Source organism: Eleginops maclovinus, chromosome 2, assembly GCF_036324505.1.
Source record: "Eleginops maclovinus isolate JMC-PN-2008 ecotype Puerto Natales chromosome 2, JC_Emac_rtc_rv5, whole genome shotgun sequence".
In the NCBI taxonomy this organism is placed as follows: Eukaryota; Metazoa; Chordata; class Actinopteri; order Perciformes; family Eleginopidae; genus Eleginops; species Eleginops maclovinus.
Window position 1 is genome coordinate 17,962,264 of NC_086350.1, and position 13,227 is coordinate 17,975,490.

At 41.5% G+C, this 13,227-nt stretch overlaps 1 protein-coding gene across 4 annotated transcripts in view; it reads right to left on the minus strand.

Moving 5' to 3' along the window:
• Nucleotides 1-1,996: 1,996 nt before the first annotated feature.
• Nucleotides 1,997-13,227, minus strand: part of osbpl5 (oxysterol binding protein-like 5) — a 45,126-nt gene continuing 33,895 nt past the window's right edge. For all 4 annotated transcript variants that reach the window (XM_063904691.1, XM_063904673.1, XM_063904681.1 and 1 more), the window contains 14 exons: nt 11,726-11,939; nt 11,175-11,359; nt 10,933-11,014; nt 10,096-10,194; nt 9,897-9,993; nt 9,633-9,731; nt 8,375-8,472; nt 8,167-8,256; nt 7,783-7,919; nt 5,017-5,196; nt 4,784-4,913; nt 4,559-4,673; nt 4,165-4,267; nt 1,997-3,748 (listed from right to left, as the gene is read on the minus strand). In XM_063904691.1, the coding sequence (XP_063760761.1) occupies nt 3,613-3,748; nt 4,165-4,267; nt 4,559-4,673; nt 4,784-4,913; nt 5,017-5,196; nt 7,783-7,919; nt 8,167-8,256; nt 8,375-8,472; nt 9,633-9,731; nt 9,897-9,993; nt 10,096-10,194; nt 10,933-11,014; nt 11,175-11,359; nt 11,726-11,939 (1,765 nt within the window). In that variant the 3' untranslated portion in view covers nt 1,997-3,612. The remainder of the gene's footprint in view (nt 3,749-4,164; nt 4,268-4,558; nt 4,674-4,783; nt 4,914-5,016; nt 5,197-7,782; nt 7,920-8,166; nt 8,257-8,374; nt 8,473-9,632; nt 9,732-9,896; nt 9,994-10,095; nt 10,195-10,932; nt 11,015-11,174; nt 11,360-11,725; nt 11,940-13,227) is intronic.

The window sequence follows — 13,227 nt, forward strand, 5'->3', positions numbered from 1 at the left end:
AGGCTAGCAGGTTCCCGCCTTGTGCTTTTTGCTAACTTTTGCTAATAACCACGTGTTGGACAAGAAAGCAAGCAAACATCCTTTTCAAAAATGTTGAACTGTTTCTTCTAAATTTGCAAAGAGTTAGAGGGACACTGTGTTTGAGCAGTTTACACCACTTGCTGGTCCAGTGCTATGAGAGGTAAACAAACACACTTAGAGAGACAAAGAGGGATCCAGGGCAGGGGAACTGTTACAAACTCCTTTGATGGAGTGCTTACTGCCCGGAAGATAAACACACGCGCACTTTCCTTTGGCCTAATTTGGACTGTCGCTCATTCCGTCAGCCACGCAAACAGTCCACTACACAATGATCCAGTGTGCACCCACTCACACCTCTGGAGAAGAGAAACAAACCAGGGGGCGGAGACTGCCCCCTTGATCTTTACCCTGCTACCAATCTGCCCACTCTGGTGCTGCAATGGAAAACAAAACACATGACTTTCTTGTTAGGTTTCCAGTAGGAGATGGTAGAAATGTGGATTTGTTTTAGATACAAGACAGATCTGAGATGCTGTGTGGGTTCAATCCTCTTGTTTTAGCAAATATCTCCAGTATTAAGGCATCGCTGCAGACAGGTATAATACAGGGCTGGCAGTCACAACAATTACATGTTTTTAAATGACAGTTGAGATTGAGTTGTTGAGATCACACATTAAGCTTCAGGAAGCTACAATGAGCAGTAAACCACAAACGCATACCGTAATGTGAACATTAATCAGTTTGGACTGACTTGACATGTTGAGTATTCATCTCATTAAACTTCAAAGGCTTTTTTCTGTTTAGTGGATATGAACAACACTTTGCAATCATTCACAACATCTCACCGAGAAGTGTGTTAGGTGGCCAAAAGTGTACCCGCGTGACAATCATTTTTTTGCAATACAAAAATATGATATGCTATGATCTTCTTTACTAATGCAACACTTTTAATTCTCCCTAAAATAAAAGTAGAGTATCAAAACTAAGCTGTGTATGGTAAAATCAGCTTCACTACTGGTCTTTTCGGGGGAGCTACTGAACACAATCCGGTTACCCTCACTGGGGCTTAAATCTGTGTGTGTGGCAGCGATGTTGATCCATGTGGCGTCTACCGAGAGATTTTCACCTGCTCAGTTTCACCTCTCAGACCCACAGGGGCTCTGTGGTTACTGAGACCACCGCTCATCTTAATTTTCACAGCACAGAAAATGCCATCAATGTTGTTACGTCTTGTATTTAAGCAGCTCTAAGGACCTTTGTTATATTTAAGGAAGGGTTGTCACCTATATTTGCTTTCTAGTTGTATCAAGTTCTCTTATATTATGCTAGTGCCGGAATAAGTATTCCAATAAGTCATGCAACATTCAAAATGCCACTTTAGTGATGCTGAGCTAGACATTTAAGTGACAAAATGTATCCAAAGTAACATTACTCATAATGCAGTTGGCTACTGCATTTAATGCAAGTATAGTAGTGGATTATAAATATTGATGTAACAATAGGCATGTATCGCTTTAATAAGGTAATTATTCAGAGTGGCACAAACATTAAAGTACTTATTATACATCTGGTAATTTAAACCATGGATGTAGTGACAAGAACATTTCTATAGTATAAAGTGTAAAGTAGCATAAAGAACAGAAATACTCAAATAAAGTACCACTTGATTGTAGAGTACATAAGTATAACCACAGAGTATATTTTGCCACAGATTGTAACAAATGCCAGGGAAGATGTTTCAGCTTTATATCTGCAGTCTAGTAAAAAGTAATCACCAAAGAAATGTTAGAAATACTTGACAAGCGGTCAGAGTTCAGGGACCTCCCTTTACCCAAAACAATATCTCCCCCTAGTGGAGAATATCTTAAAACAGAAACGCCATTTTCTTCTGTAAAGTAAAGAATTTCCCATTCTACTGAACACCTGTGAATGAGTGTTTCTGTATGTATAGGTCATTAATGAGAAGCAAAGGTAGTGACAGGGTTAAAATGTTTTACTGTAGTGCTACAGTATGCAACAGGTATGAATGAAAACATTGGGCAACATTATGTTCTCTGTAGTATTGTTCCATATGACAAAAATATCTGGCATGTAGAATCCCCACAACATGGCAGTAGAGTAGAAAACAGAAAAAAGAATGAAAAGAACAAAGAAATAATTAAAAGGTGTAAATAAAAGCATTCAAAGAGTCGACTTCCTTCTTGTGCTCTCCGATTCTCTCCCATTGGGTAGATCAGTACTGGCAATGGAGACTGAAATGTAAGGGTTTAAAAACCAGTAAAAACCAGGATCACAGATCTGGCTTTGTATAGCACAACTGTAATGGCTTACTCGCACACATGTGCTCCCTCACTGACACACACACACACACACACACACACACACTCACACACACACACATGACGAACCCACACCCTGGGAGAGCGATTGTCACCCCTGGTCTCCGTCCTCCAAGCTGAATTAGATTAGGAAAGTCAAGGTTAATCACCAATAAATACATTCTGAAATCTCTTTTTGAAACACGGACCTCGAGACAAATATATACAAATTGATTAAAAAGAAAAAAACAAAGTGTTTACATCTTAAAACAGTCACTTGAACGTGGTGTGGACCGAGATGCACACAAAATCCTTCCATTAGGCCAAAATATTACATTTTCTTTCTCGTATTTTCACACGTCCTCTCTATCCCGTCATCATTACTCTATTCCTCTATGTGACTGATTGTATACACACTAGTGTCATGGTCTAGACCAAAAACAGTGCTATGCTATTATCACTCTTTACTACAGGCACACAAATACAAAGACACTCTATGTGGCTCTCTGCCCTGCCTCATTACCAGTATTTTCCTTCCTATGTGTCACTACAAACACACACAGTGCTCCCTGTAAACAAGTACTCTTTGTCCTTTCGGATTATAAATACTGTTTTGGTAAAATCATCACCATTAAAAGACGTGACGGAGTGTATTTGAGCTTACATCCATACAAAACACACAGAATTGCACTGTTGGAAGATATTCCTTCTCCGTTTAGTCGTGTTTTTCTTTTTCTTTTTTTTGGCTTTAGCGTTAAGGCCCAAATCTGGAGTGGAAGGGGAGTATCTGCCTACTGTACTGTAGGTACGAACAACACACATACAGGCACACTGACAGATAAACAGTATTGCAGGGCAATATAAAAAGATACTAAGGAATGGTGAAACATCCTCTTTGTCATTTTGCAAAATCATTCTTCATCATACATGTCATCTTTTTTTATTCAAAATCTTTTATAGCCGTGCTTGTCTCTCATTCCTCCTTTCCTGTCCAAAGTGCGTGGGTGCCGGTGCTGTTTCAGTCTGGCTACACTAAGGGGTGCTGTTCCTCTCTGCAGATGACTGACAGGCGGTGGCTGTGGCTGTGTTTATTGCTTTAGTGTCCATGCTCCTCCCCTCTCAGAGAAAACTAAAGGGGACAAAGTTGCCTTCCAATCACTGATCTGTGGTCTCTGCCCTCATCTGCTGATTGGAGTCTGTGCTTCTTTTCTTTTTTTGGCGGAATCTGATGCCAGATCAGTGCAGGAGGGAAACTCGTCCCTGAAGAGTGGGCTCAGGTGAAGACGTAGTTAAGGAGGAGCTGTGAGAGGAGCAGGACACAGAGGATGAGACAGTGACGGCCCGTTAGCGACACGCCGTCATCCGTCGCCCTCTGACGAGTCAGCTGACGGCTCAGAGCCACCAGGTTCCTACAGGGAGAGAGAGAGTGGGGGGGGGGGGGACACACAGGTTTAAACATGCTGAGCAGAAACTAAGCCTAAGTGATGTTAAACTAACAATATGAAATATGTTGAAAACAACCACTTTAAAAATGAATTAATATTATTTAGAGTTCTGAATTATTCATCATTATATTTTAGAATTAAGTATTTAATTGCAGATGCACTGACGCCATCTTTCATTCAACCAATGATTGAAAAGTAGGAGTTTCTAATTCTGCTTTTAAATTTAAAAAAAAAACAGGAATATCTTCCCACCCTATCCTCACCGTGAACCTATGTGCTCGTTCAAAGCTGCTTCTATTAGGGGGAAAACTAGATTTTGACCAAAACAAAAAGCAATATATCACATTAGGCTATCCTCCACATGTGTGTTTCTTTTTCACCTCTGGATGTCCTGCTGTGTCTTCTGTATGGATGTGATGGAAGCCTCTATCAAGGCGATGTCCTTTGCCTCTGCATTGCACCGCGCACACTGGTTTAAGAATCCTGAGGAACATGACGGACAAGAACATAAGCCTTGTGTAGCATATATTATATAATATATATAATATAATATATATATTATATTATAATATATATATTATAATATATATATTATATAATATATATAATATAATATATATATTATATTATAATATATATATTATAATATATATATTATAATATATATATATTATAATATATATATTATAATATATATATTATAATATATATATATTATAATATATATGTGTGTCTATATATATAGTTAGGTCCGATTGTGTGCGTTTGCCTTACCTTCGTTGTCCGAGGACTCGTGTGTGGGTTCTGGTGTGGTGCTGCTGCTCTCCGTGTTCTGGCTGCAGCTGGACGGCTGGCTGCTGGCCTTCCTTCGTTTTCCGTTCATCTCGGCCTGGGAGGAGGCAGAAAAGACACACTTTAGCTGTGTGCGAAATGTCAATGACACATCAATAAAAGATCAACATAGCGCTGGTTTGAAGGTGCGTGATTTTTCTGGCTGACCTTCTGCTGGCTGGCCCAGCTGTGGCTGTAGGAGAGGCCGTTGTGTTGCCTCTGGCTCCGCTCGTGCGTCTGAACCACTCCGTCCTTCTCAAACTGAACAAGACAGTGCTCAGGGTCCCACGGCCGAGTGCTGCCAAAAATAACAAATAAAATAAGATTTGAATGCAGTCTAATTTAAAAGTTATTATTCCCATGTCCTGTGTTTAATTTGCTTGCTGTGAGTGTGCTCATACTCCATGTGCTTGTAGGTCCATTCGGAAGTGACTGGGTCCTGATGGAAAAGTCTTGAGGTCGAGGGTTTTTCTCCTCTCTCCCTGGCCTCTGTCCGCTGAGCTTCCTCCAGCACAAACTTCTCCTGGGTGGCCCGCAGCTGGTCCCGATCCATGATGGCGCTGGTCACATGCTGCCACAATCTGCCAGTGCATATTGAAAAGACATGAGCACACCGACGCATATTGGAACAGAAATGTTACCAAGTACATGAACTCGAGTACTCTACTTCAGTACACGTTTGAGGTACTTGTGCTTTATTTTCATTTCATGCATCTTAATCATACCTGCAAACTCAGAAGGGCTGAAAAAGGTGACAAACTAAACCGTTGTAGGGGGGTCTGGGGGCATCACCCCCCAGCCGAATTTTGCTATTTTAACATGTAAATTAAGCATTCTGGTGTACTCCCATAAGAAAATAAAGGGAAAAGACAACCTTTTCTTATGGTAACAATGGCACATTTATTGACCCATAAACTGGTCAGTTAAAAACATTTTGAATGTGAAAAGCATTCAGGACAGGTAAACAGTAAATCCCATTGGCCAAATTTGGCAACATATCAACATAATATTATTTTCATTTTTTCATCCTTTTGGCCTTGACAAGCCTTTCAAGGGCCCGCTTTCGCTGCTTGGCAATGTGCCTCTTTCGGGACACACTATCGTTCTCCACCACCTCTGCCCTATTACTAGCAGCACTGGTAGATGGCTGGCAGCCAAACTCAACCCTCCTTTCTCTGATTACAAGCTGATTTTCCTGTCGTTGGGCTTTGTCCCTAGTTCCAGCTGCACTAATGTTAGAACACAACCTCCTATCTACCTCCCCAAACTTCAAATCATCCCTTCTGAACATTTCCACCCCAGTCTGGTTCCTGGTCTGCAAAGTGTATTTAACAGTCTGCACAGCACTGAGGGTGGAGATCTTCATTGACGTTGATCGTTGATCAATGATGGTCCCCATGACACTGAATGAAGACTCAACCAGGGCACCATGGAAAATTGAGAGGGCAGCCTTGACTGCCTGACACAGTGCAGGGTACTTCCCTGTATTGAAGACGACGACCCACCACTTGACAACATCCTCTCCATGCTGAAAACTGGGAAGCGCCTGGTCAACATTGAAACGCAAAATTTCTTGGTCTGTGTCAGCATCTGGTGGCAGCAGGTGACCCATCATATGTATGAGCTTCCTCAAATATATTCTCTTCATAGCTCTGACCAAAACGACCTGTACTCTCGCTTTGTACACGTTGCCTAGCAACGCCGCGCATGCGCATTATATCCTGCTCCGCTCCGAGTTATAGTAGTAGGCTATTCATGGGAAACGCATGAACAGTACGTTAAGATCTCGGCCAAGTCGTAATTAAAAGCAGTTCTTCATTATTTAAGTTAAGCGGCGGTAACGCCAGTGTTAAACAAGGTGTTAAACACGGTGTTAAACACGCAAATGCCGGTTGGTGTGCGTACGTTACTGAGTGTTTATCGGTCCACGGCCGTAATGAACGTGTCGCATTGGTCCATATGTAATGCGCACGTTCTATTGTTCCCATTGGCATAGAGCTATTGAACATTAATTTTAACAAAGGATACGGATAACATATAGCCCACGGCAGTTTTGTCATTGTATGTATAGCCTATATTTGTATTACGCTATCATCATTCAACATGTAGAATCACGGATCAATGATGATCCGTTGCACCACTACTAGCTACTCACTAAACCACACACGGATGTGTATTTGTTCATTACTTCAAATAATTTTACTTCAGCAACGTTAAAATGATACAGCATACAATGTTTTTGCCAGATTAGCTGCTACTAGACTTACCTCAGAACTTGTATCTGTAACGTATCCCGAAAATTGTCCAGAAGAACCACTCGCTGACGACTGAGCACTCCACTCCAAGAGGGACCGATGGGTAAAAACGCGCGCTGTGGTTTATCTTGCTTATGATTGGTCGGTGGTCGTGGAACGCCAGTCATTTGAACAAAGATTTTATTTATTGTGAAGATAGCAAACTTGTTTCTTGCTCATTATACAGTCGGTTATACAGTCTATGGTTGGTCGGTCAGTCGTCGGTCCCCCCCCCCCCCCCCCCCTAAAAAAAAAACTCTTCGGATCTACACGATTCACGTCAATGACATATTTTGAGTTGAAAACGGCGAATTTCGCCGAAAGGTGACTAGTTTGCAGGTATGCTTAATCCTTTGAATTTATAACATTTCAGACTACATTGATTTAACATTAAGTAATAAAAAGAAAATATCATAACATTTTCCAAACTACAACATTAAAATCCTCTACTTCGTATTCATTGGTGAGGAAACACATCTTTTATAGGATGTTTGGTATAAAAAAACACTTTTAAAATCCTTTCTGCATAATGAGTTATTTTACTTTTGGTAGTTTAAGGACATATTGCTGATAATTCATCTTAACTTTAAGTCAGTAACATTTTGTATGTATGAACGTTAACTGTAAAAGGTATATATACACTGTGGGATTTCTACTTCACTGAAGTGATGGATCTAAGCACTTTGTCCACCACTGTATTTTATATTTTACAGTTTTTTTAAGTGAGTAGCAGTGTTTTAGTATTTTTTATTTGACCTTGTCAAGCACAGATGTGGCTGCTGTGCCAGCTCCAGAGCACTGGCATTGAGGATACAAACTCACCGACACACCTGACATAAGAATTGACTAGAAATAGAAGATTGTGCTGTGTACCTTTCAGACTCGAACTCTCCCTGCTGCTCTATTTGGACCACTTGTCTCTTGAGGCGGCTGCTGCGAATGTCTGAGCTTGGGTTCCACAATGTGTCCTGCTGGCCCGAGCGCTTCTCGTTGATGAACACCTCACCGTCCTGAGCAAGCAAAGTCAACCAAATGTTCAGAAAATATTAATTGTTTGACATTTTCAATTTAACTAAGGTTAACTAGTTCATTTTTTAAACTATACCAGTTATTCCGCCTCTATTTACTACAGATAATCAGTTTACAGAGTTGCAGGGAGTAAGTGGCCCGAGAGGGATACTGAAAGTTTCACTCAAAAAGGGAGACTGAGATGGCAGATGTGGATTAGAGTGCTAAAAACTGGATAAAAGCTCTCACCCAGTGTCCATCGACGGTGGCCAGTTGCTCCTCTCCCACAAAGATCTTCCCGCTGATCTGATTCACAGAGCAGGCGCCTCCAAGGAAAGGCTGCAGACAAAGTTTGAAAATCTTTACTGAAAAGGCTTCTCAAAATGCACAGTATGTTTAAAAAAAAAATGAACAATACAAAGTACATTTCAAATATTATAATTTGTCTGAAATGTACCTTGAGTTTGAACTCCAGCTCTGTGAAACATTTTGTTTTCTCACACTCGATGGTGACCTTCCCACCCAGCTCTAGTGTCATAGTGCCGTACAGGATACCTACAGGAGGACAGATCAGCAGCACATCAGCAAACACAACATAGAGGAGCAGAGCCACTACATCCTGTTGGCAGCCTAAATATCAGTACCATTGCACTGTGTTGATGTTCTGTTAGAAAAATAATTTATGATCTAGGTGCGGCACAGTGGCCGGACTTTAACATAAGATCATTTACCACATGACCGTACACAGTCAGTGAATAATCGACACCCGACCCGACTTGGATTGCACTCGTCATCCATCTCTAATTTTGGCTGTCTGCCACGTGAGAGTTCATGTTCAGAGCGGAGCAAGGTGCTATTGATTTCCAGTAGCTCAGACACATTAGGCTATGACAGATGGCTGCAAAAGTTACAGCCCACACATGATCTGTCACAGAACACAGAATCCATCGCATCCATCAAAGATCAGTTTTTATATTTAAGAAAAACTTCTGTATCTTCTATCCCGGAGCTTATTTTGTATGATTTTCTGTGAAAGAGTCTAAAAGGGAAAACAATTGTTGAAATATATCCGGTATTCATACGCAGAATGGGCTGTAATGTAATCATTTGGGTCCATTCTGTCATTGTACATCAACTAAAATAGTGTTTCTTTGCAGGCTCCGACTTTTATTAGACGTCGGAAAAAAGGACCCTATTGAAAAGATCGAGTAAACGGTGTTTAAATTGTAAGTATTTATAGTATAGAACTTAACACGTTCTCACCATGAAATTAGCTGGCATATGGATGAAATAGTAGTCAAACGGACAGTGAAGGTTACATTTTGAATAGCTACATTGGATTGTTATTAACAGGATTAAGGAGGGACATTACTAAACAACACTCAAATGACCTTAAACAGTTTTTCCCCCGAAAAAGCTTGTGCAGTATTAACATAACATCGTTACTGGTTAGACACTTTACCCAGAGCGACTTACATACAGTTTCAGTTCTGTGGACAATCCCAAAGTGTCTTGCCCAAGGACACAGGGACAGGCTGCCTGCAGTGGGTGTCAAGGTGGGATTGCACCGGTGCTCCCCTGAACTAAAGATCAGCGCACTAACCACTGAGCCACATCCGCCCTTATTAAAGATATAACTGAACCCTACTACCAGTGATAACATAAAATCAAGGACGGGAACAGACTACTGAGTGATGAAGGTCATTTCCTGTTACCTTTGCAGTGAGCGTACGGCATGGTGATGACATATTCCTCGTCCCTTCCCAGGAACAGCAGCCTGGCTTTGCCATCCAGAATAGCTGACAGAGAGTTACCTGCAATAAAAGAGGCCCATCGATAATGTTTCCTTACTTTTTAAGATTACACTGACTTGACCAAACCCGTGATGATATTGTTGTGTTCTTGCATGCCTTTGAAATGTGTGAAGGTGCATTGGTCACACCAGAAAAACAGATTACATATTGTAGTGTGTTGTGTACCATAGAACTTGGATTTGGCCAGGATGCTACCACTGATCGAAAAACCGTCCTTCCTATTGCAGACATAAAAGGCAGAGATGGGCGGATGGTGGGACACCTGGCAGAGGAAAGAGAGAGACATTTGAGCAACAGTGTGAGAAAAAGAGGAGTCTATGGCACATTTTACACTTGCTGCATTTTCCCAGGTGGGTGCTTTTACCTGTTCAGCTATGTAGAAAGTGCAGCTGTCGGTTTGAGGATGAAGCCAGCAGCAGCGAAATGTTTCCCCCAGGATTGGGTTGTAAGGCTTCTTCAGACCCTGAAATGCAAATACATAAACTTTGTTATCAATGTCCGATGGAAAAAGTGTACAGCATTGCAGGCAGACCTGTGGATGCTCCAGTACTGATTAAAGGTTAAAGGATTGTTACGTTTTTACCAATCCACCTCCAGGGAGCTGGGATTTAGTCATCCCAAAGCATGTTGAGCAAGCTCAGTTTAATGTACAGGCCTTAGCTGCAGGCTCATGATGGGTGATTTTGCTGCCACACAGTATAAACTCCTAACGAGTAGAAAGCTTCTGCGATCAGATTCATTGCACAAATCGACCCCCGGGTCAGTCATTTGTGGGGCAAGCCAAGAAAGCACAGAAATGTATGTTAGAGGATGTGAAGCCAAAAAAAGGGCAGACAGTGCTCCAAATGACTGCCTCCAAGTGTCTGACTGAAAAAACTGAATGGAGAAACAAACAGAGCTGGTATTTAGCTGAGCGCTTCGGCTCTGGTTACTGCTGAAGTAGTAAAATGGAATTTGATAGTCCCCTAAGCTGTACGTTTTTACATTTACTTTATTTTATTTAGTAAAACTAAAGAATTCAATTGAAAATGAGTCATTTTGTTTTTTCATGTAACAATACTTAGAGGTACTTATGGTATAGCTGCCATCATCATCTCTAAAATGTCAAAAACAGTGCCTCTTTTAAATCAAGACTGTCCATTATTTGGGCCCCAATGACAACAACAAGCCAATCCGGTACAAAAGTTAAAATAAATCTTACTTTGGGCTTCTTGTAGAAGCCAGACAAGTACCATCTCAGCACCTGCTTGATCCGACCATATGCACTCTCCTCGAGTGCAGCTCTGTGGCAAGAGAGATTGTAAATGAGACAAAACAATTACAAAAAGAAAAGCAGACATAATAAAGCTTGTCTTTATAAGACTTTTAAGGAAAATGCTTAAATGTGTGCACTCTTAGGGACATACACACACACACAAGGTATAGTGACTTTAAGGGACTGACTGTGAGAGCAGATCAGCGTGGTAGTAGTAGTCAGACAGCTTGTCCAGGAAGGAGCGGGGCTCCAAGATGAAGGTGGGCAGCACCACCTTGGACAGATCCATGCCAGGGCGCAGCTGCTTCAGCAGGGTCCAGATCAGACCCTTGTTCTCCTCTGATACAGTTTCCACCTGGGACACCTCCCCAGCCTGAAGTAACAAAAGACAGACATACGCGAATATAGCTTTAAGTTACATTGGTGAAACTCTGGTCAGAATCCTGGGTTGAGACACCTGGGACATGCAAAGAGTGTTGTTCCTAAAGGCAAGTGGTTACGTTTTATTTAGTTTTTGGCCAGTGAGTAAGAGTATTCAACTATGAAGGACATCCCTGAAGTATTACAAACATGGCTTTCGGAACTCGAAGGAAGACATAAATCTTCAAAACACTGAATACGCATTCGTTTTCACATTTCCTTGCAGCATTTTTATAAAATAAAACCCACTGTGAGGGATCTGTACCTCAAACAAAACAAGGCAGAGCTCCCTTCATAAAAGATGTAACGGTGAACCCACCTCAGCCATCTCCTCTGTGCTCTGCTCCACATAGGCTGTGGCCTGTGGCCCGGGGGACAGTTCGTCTGATTGGTCCATGTCGCTCTCTTCGGTCACCCGTCCGCCGTTCTCATTGGCCGCAGTGTACCAGTCATCGTGAGCCTCGCGCTCCGATTTGTCTGAAAAGCCGTCATGCTCCATGTGGTGATTGCCCAGCAGCACAGTGTCATTTAACCTAACGGCAAGAAAAGAGAACACCACCGTTAGAAATATAATAAGCGACACTGATATTCAACAGTTCTATTGCCACTGCAGCTTAGAAGAGGATTTCCTCGTCTGGAAATGATGACAAATAATCATAGGGTTTAATGAGGCAGTTCCCCTGTGTGTATTGATTTTTGACAGGTTGTATCTTAATCAATTTAAACTGGTATCATGAGCGGCCCTTACATTGTCAGCATGTCATTACCAGGGTAGATTCAATTAGGGCAGGAAGCTTAGGGGAGTTTATGACCGTGATCAGACATTAAAGCTGAGTAACGTTGCATGACATCACAAACATCTTATTTAAATTTATTTGAGAGCTGTCAAAGCTTTAAAGATTAGCTCATCAGTAAGTGTTTTTATAAAAAGCGGTCACAGACTTCTGAGAAACACTGAAATAACCCAAAGTGAACTTTAAAGGCTCTGAAACGCCTCTAAATTTTTATTGAATCTGTAATCGAACCGTTTCGTCCCCACGGCTGTGAGGAGTAAGCTCTTTGCATCAGAGATTATCAGATAAATAAAACTGGCAGGGCTGGATGTATTCAGTAAATCTGACCCACTGGTTGCTAGGACAACCGGGCAAAATCACCCTATCCTTCTTAACCTCCCCATTTACTTGGTCTGAATGTGGCAGGCTGAAAAATGAGAGGACACATGTTGTACATTTATGCAAAACATACACATTTAACATTAAAACTGTTTATTTTTGGAATACGGAACTTTTCAGTCTTGGAAACATCAAACCCGGATCTTACATCTGTCAGGACTGAAATAACCAGAACAAAGTTAAAAACAAAAAGGGGAACTGTTCGAAAAGAAGTCATGAATCAGTTTGTAAAAAAGCCAAGGAAAGGAGAAGCGAGAATAACAGAGGGAAAAAGGGACAGACGGGGTGAAATCGATAGCTAATAGGGAACATCATGTTTCCAATCCTACAGCCATTTTACAAGTCAGACAGTGGACGTCTGTGTGCTCTGGTGGGGGCCTGTCCCAAACACATTAACAAGGACACACGAGTAGAGAGACAGAAATGAAAGCAGGTGTAAATCTTATCCTAACTAAGGGTTGGTAAATCAGCTATTTCACAATACAACACACTTGGGATTCTAACAATCACAGGCAAACATCGGGGCAGGGGAAGATGATTACAGTGTGTGTCATCAGCTCTCAAAATCACATTCACGGAAGGGATTATGGTTACAGAAAACAAGAAAACAGGGCATACAAAGCAACGGAGTTCAATTTTCGAAAAGCCC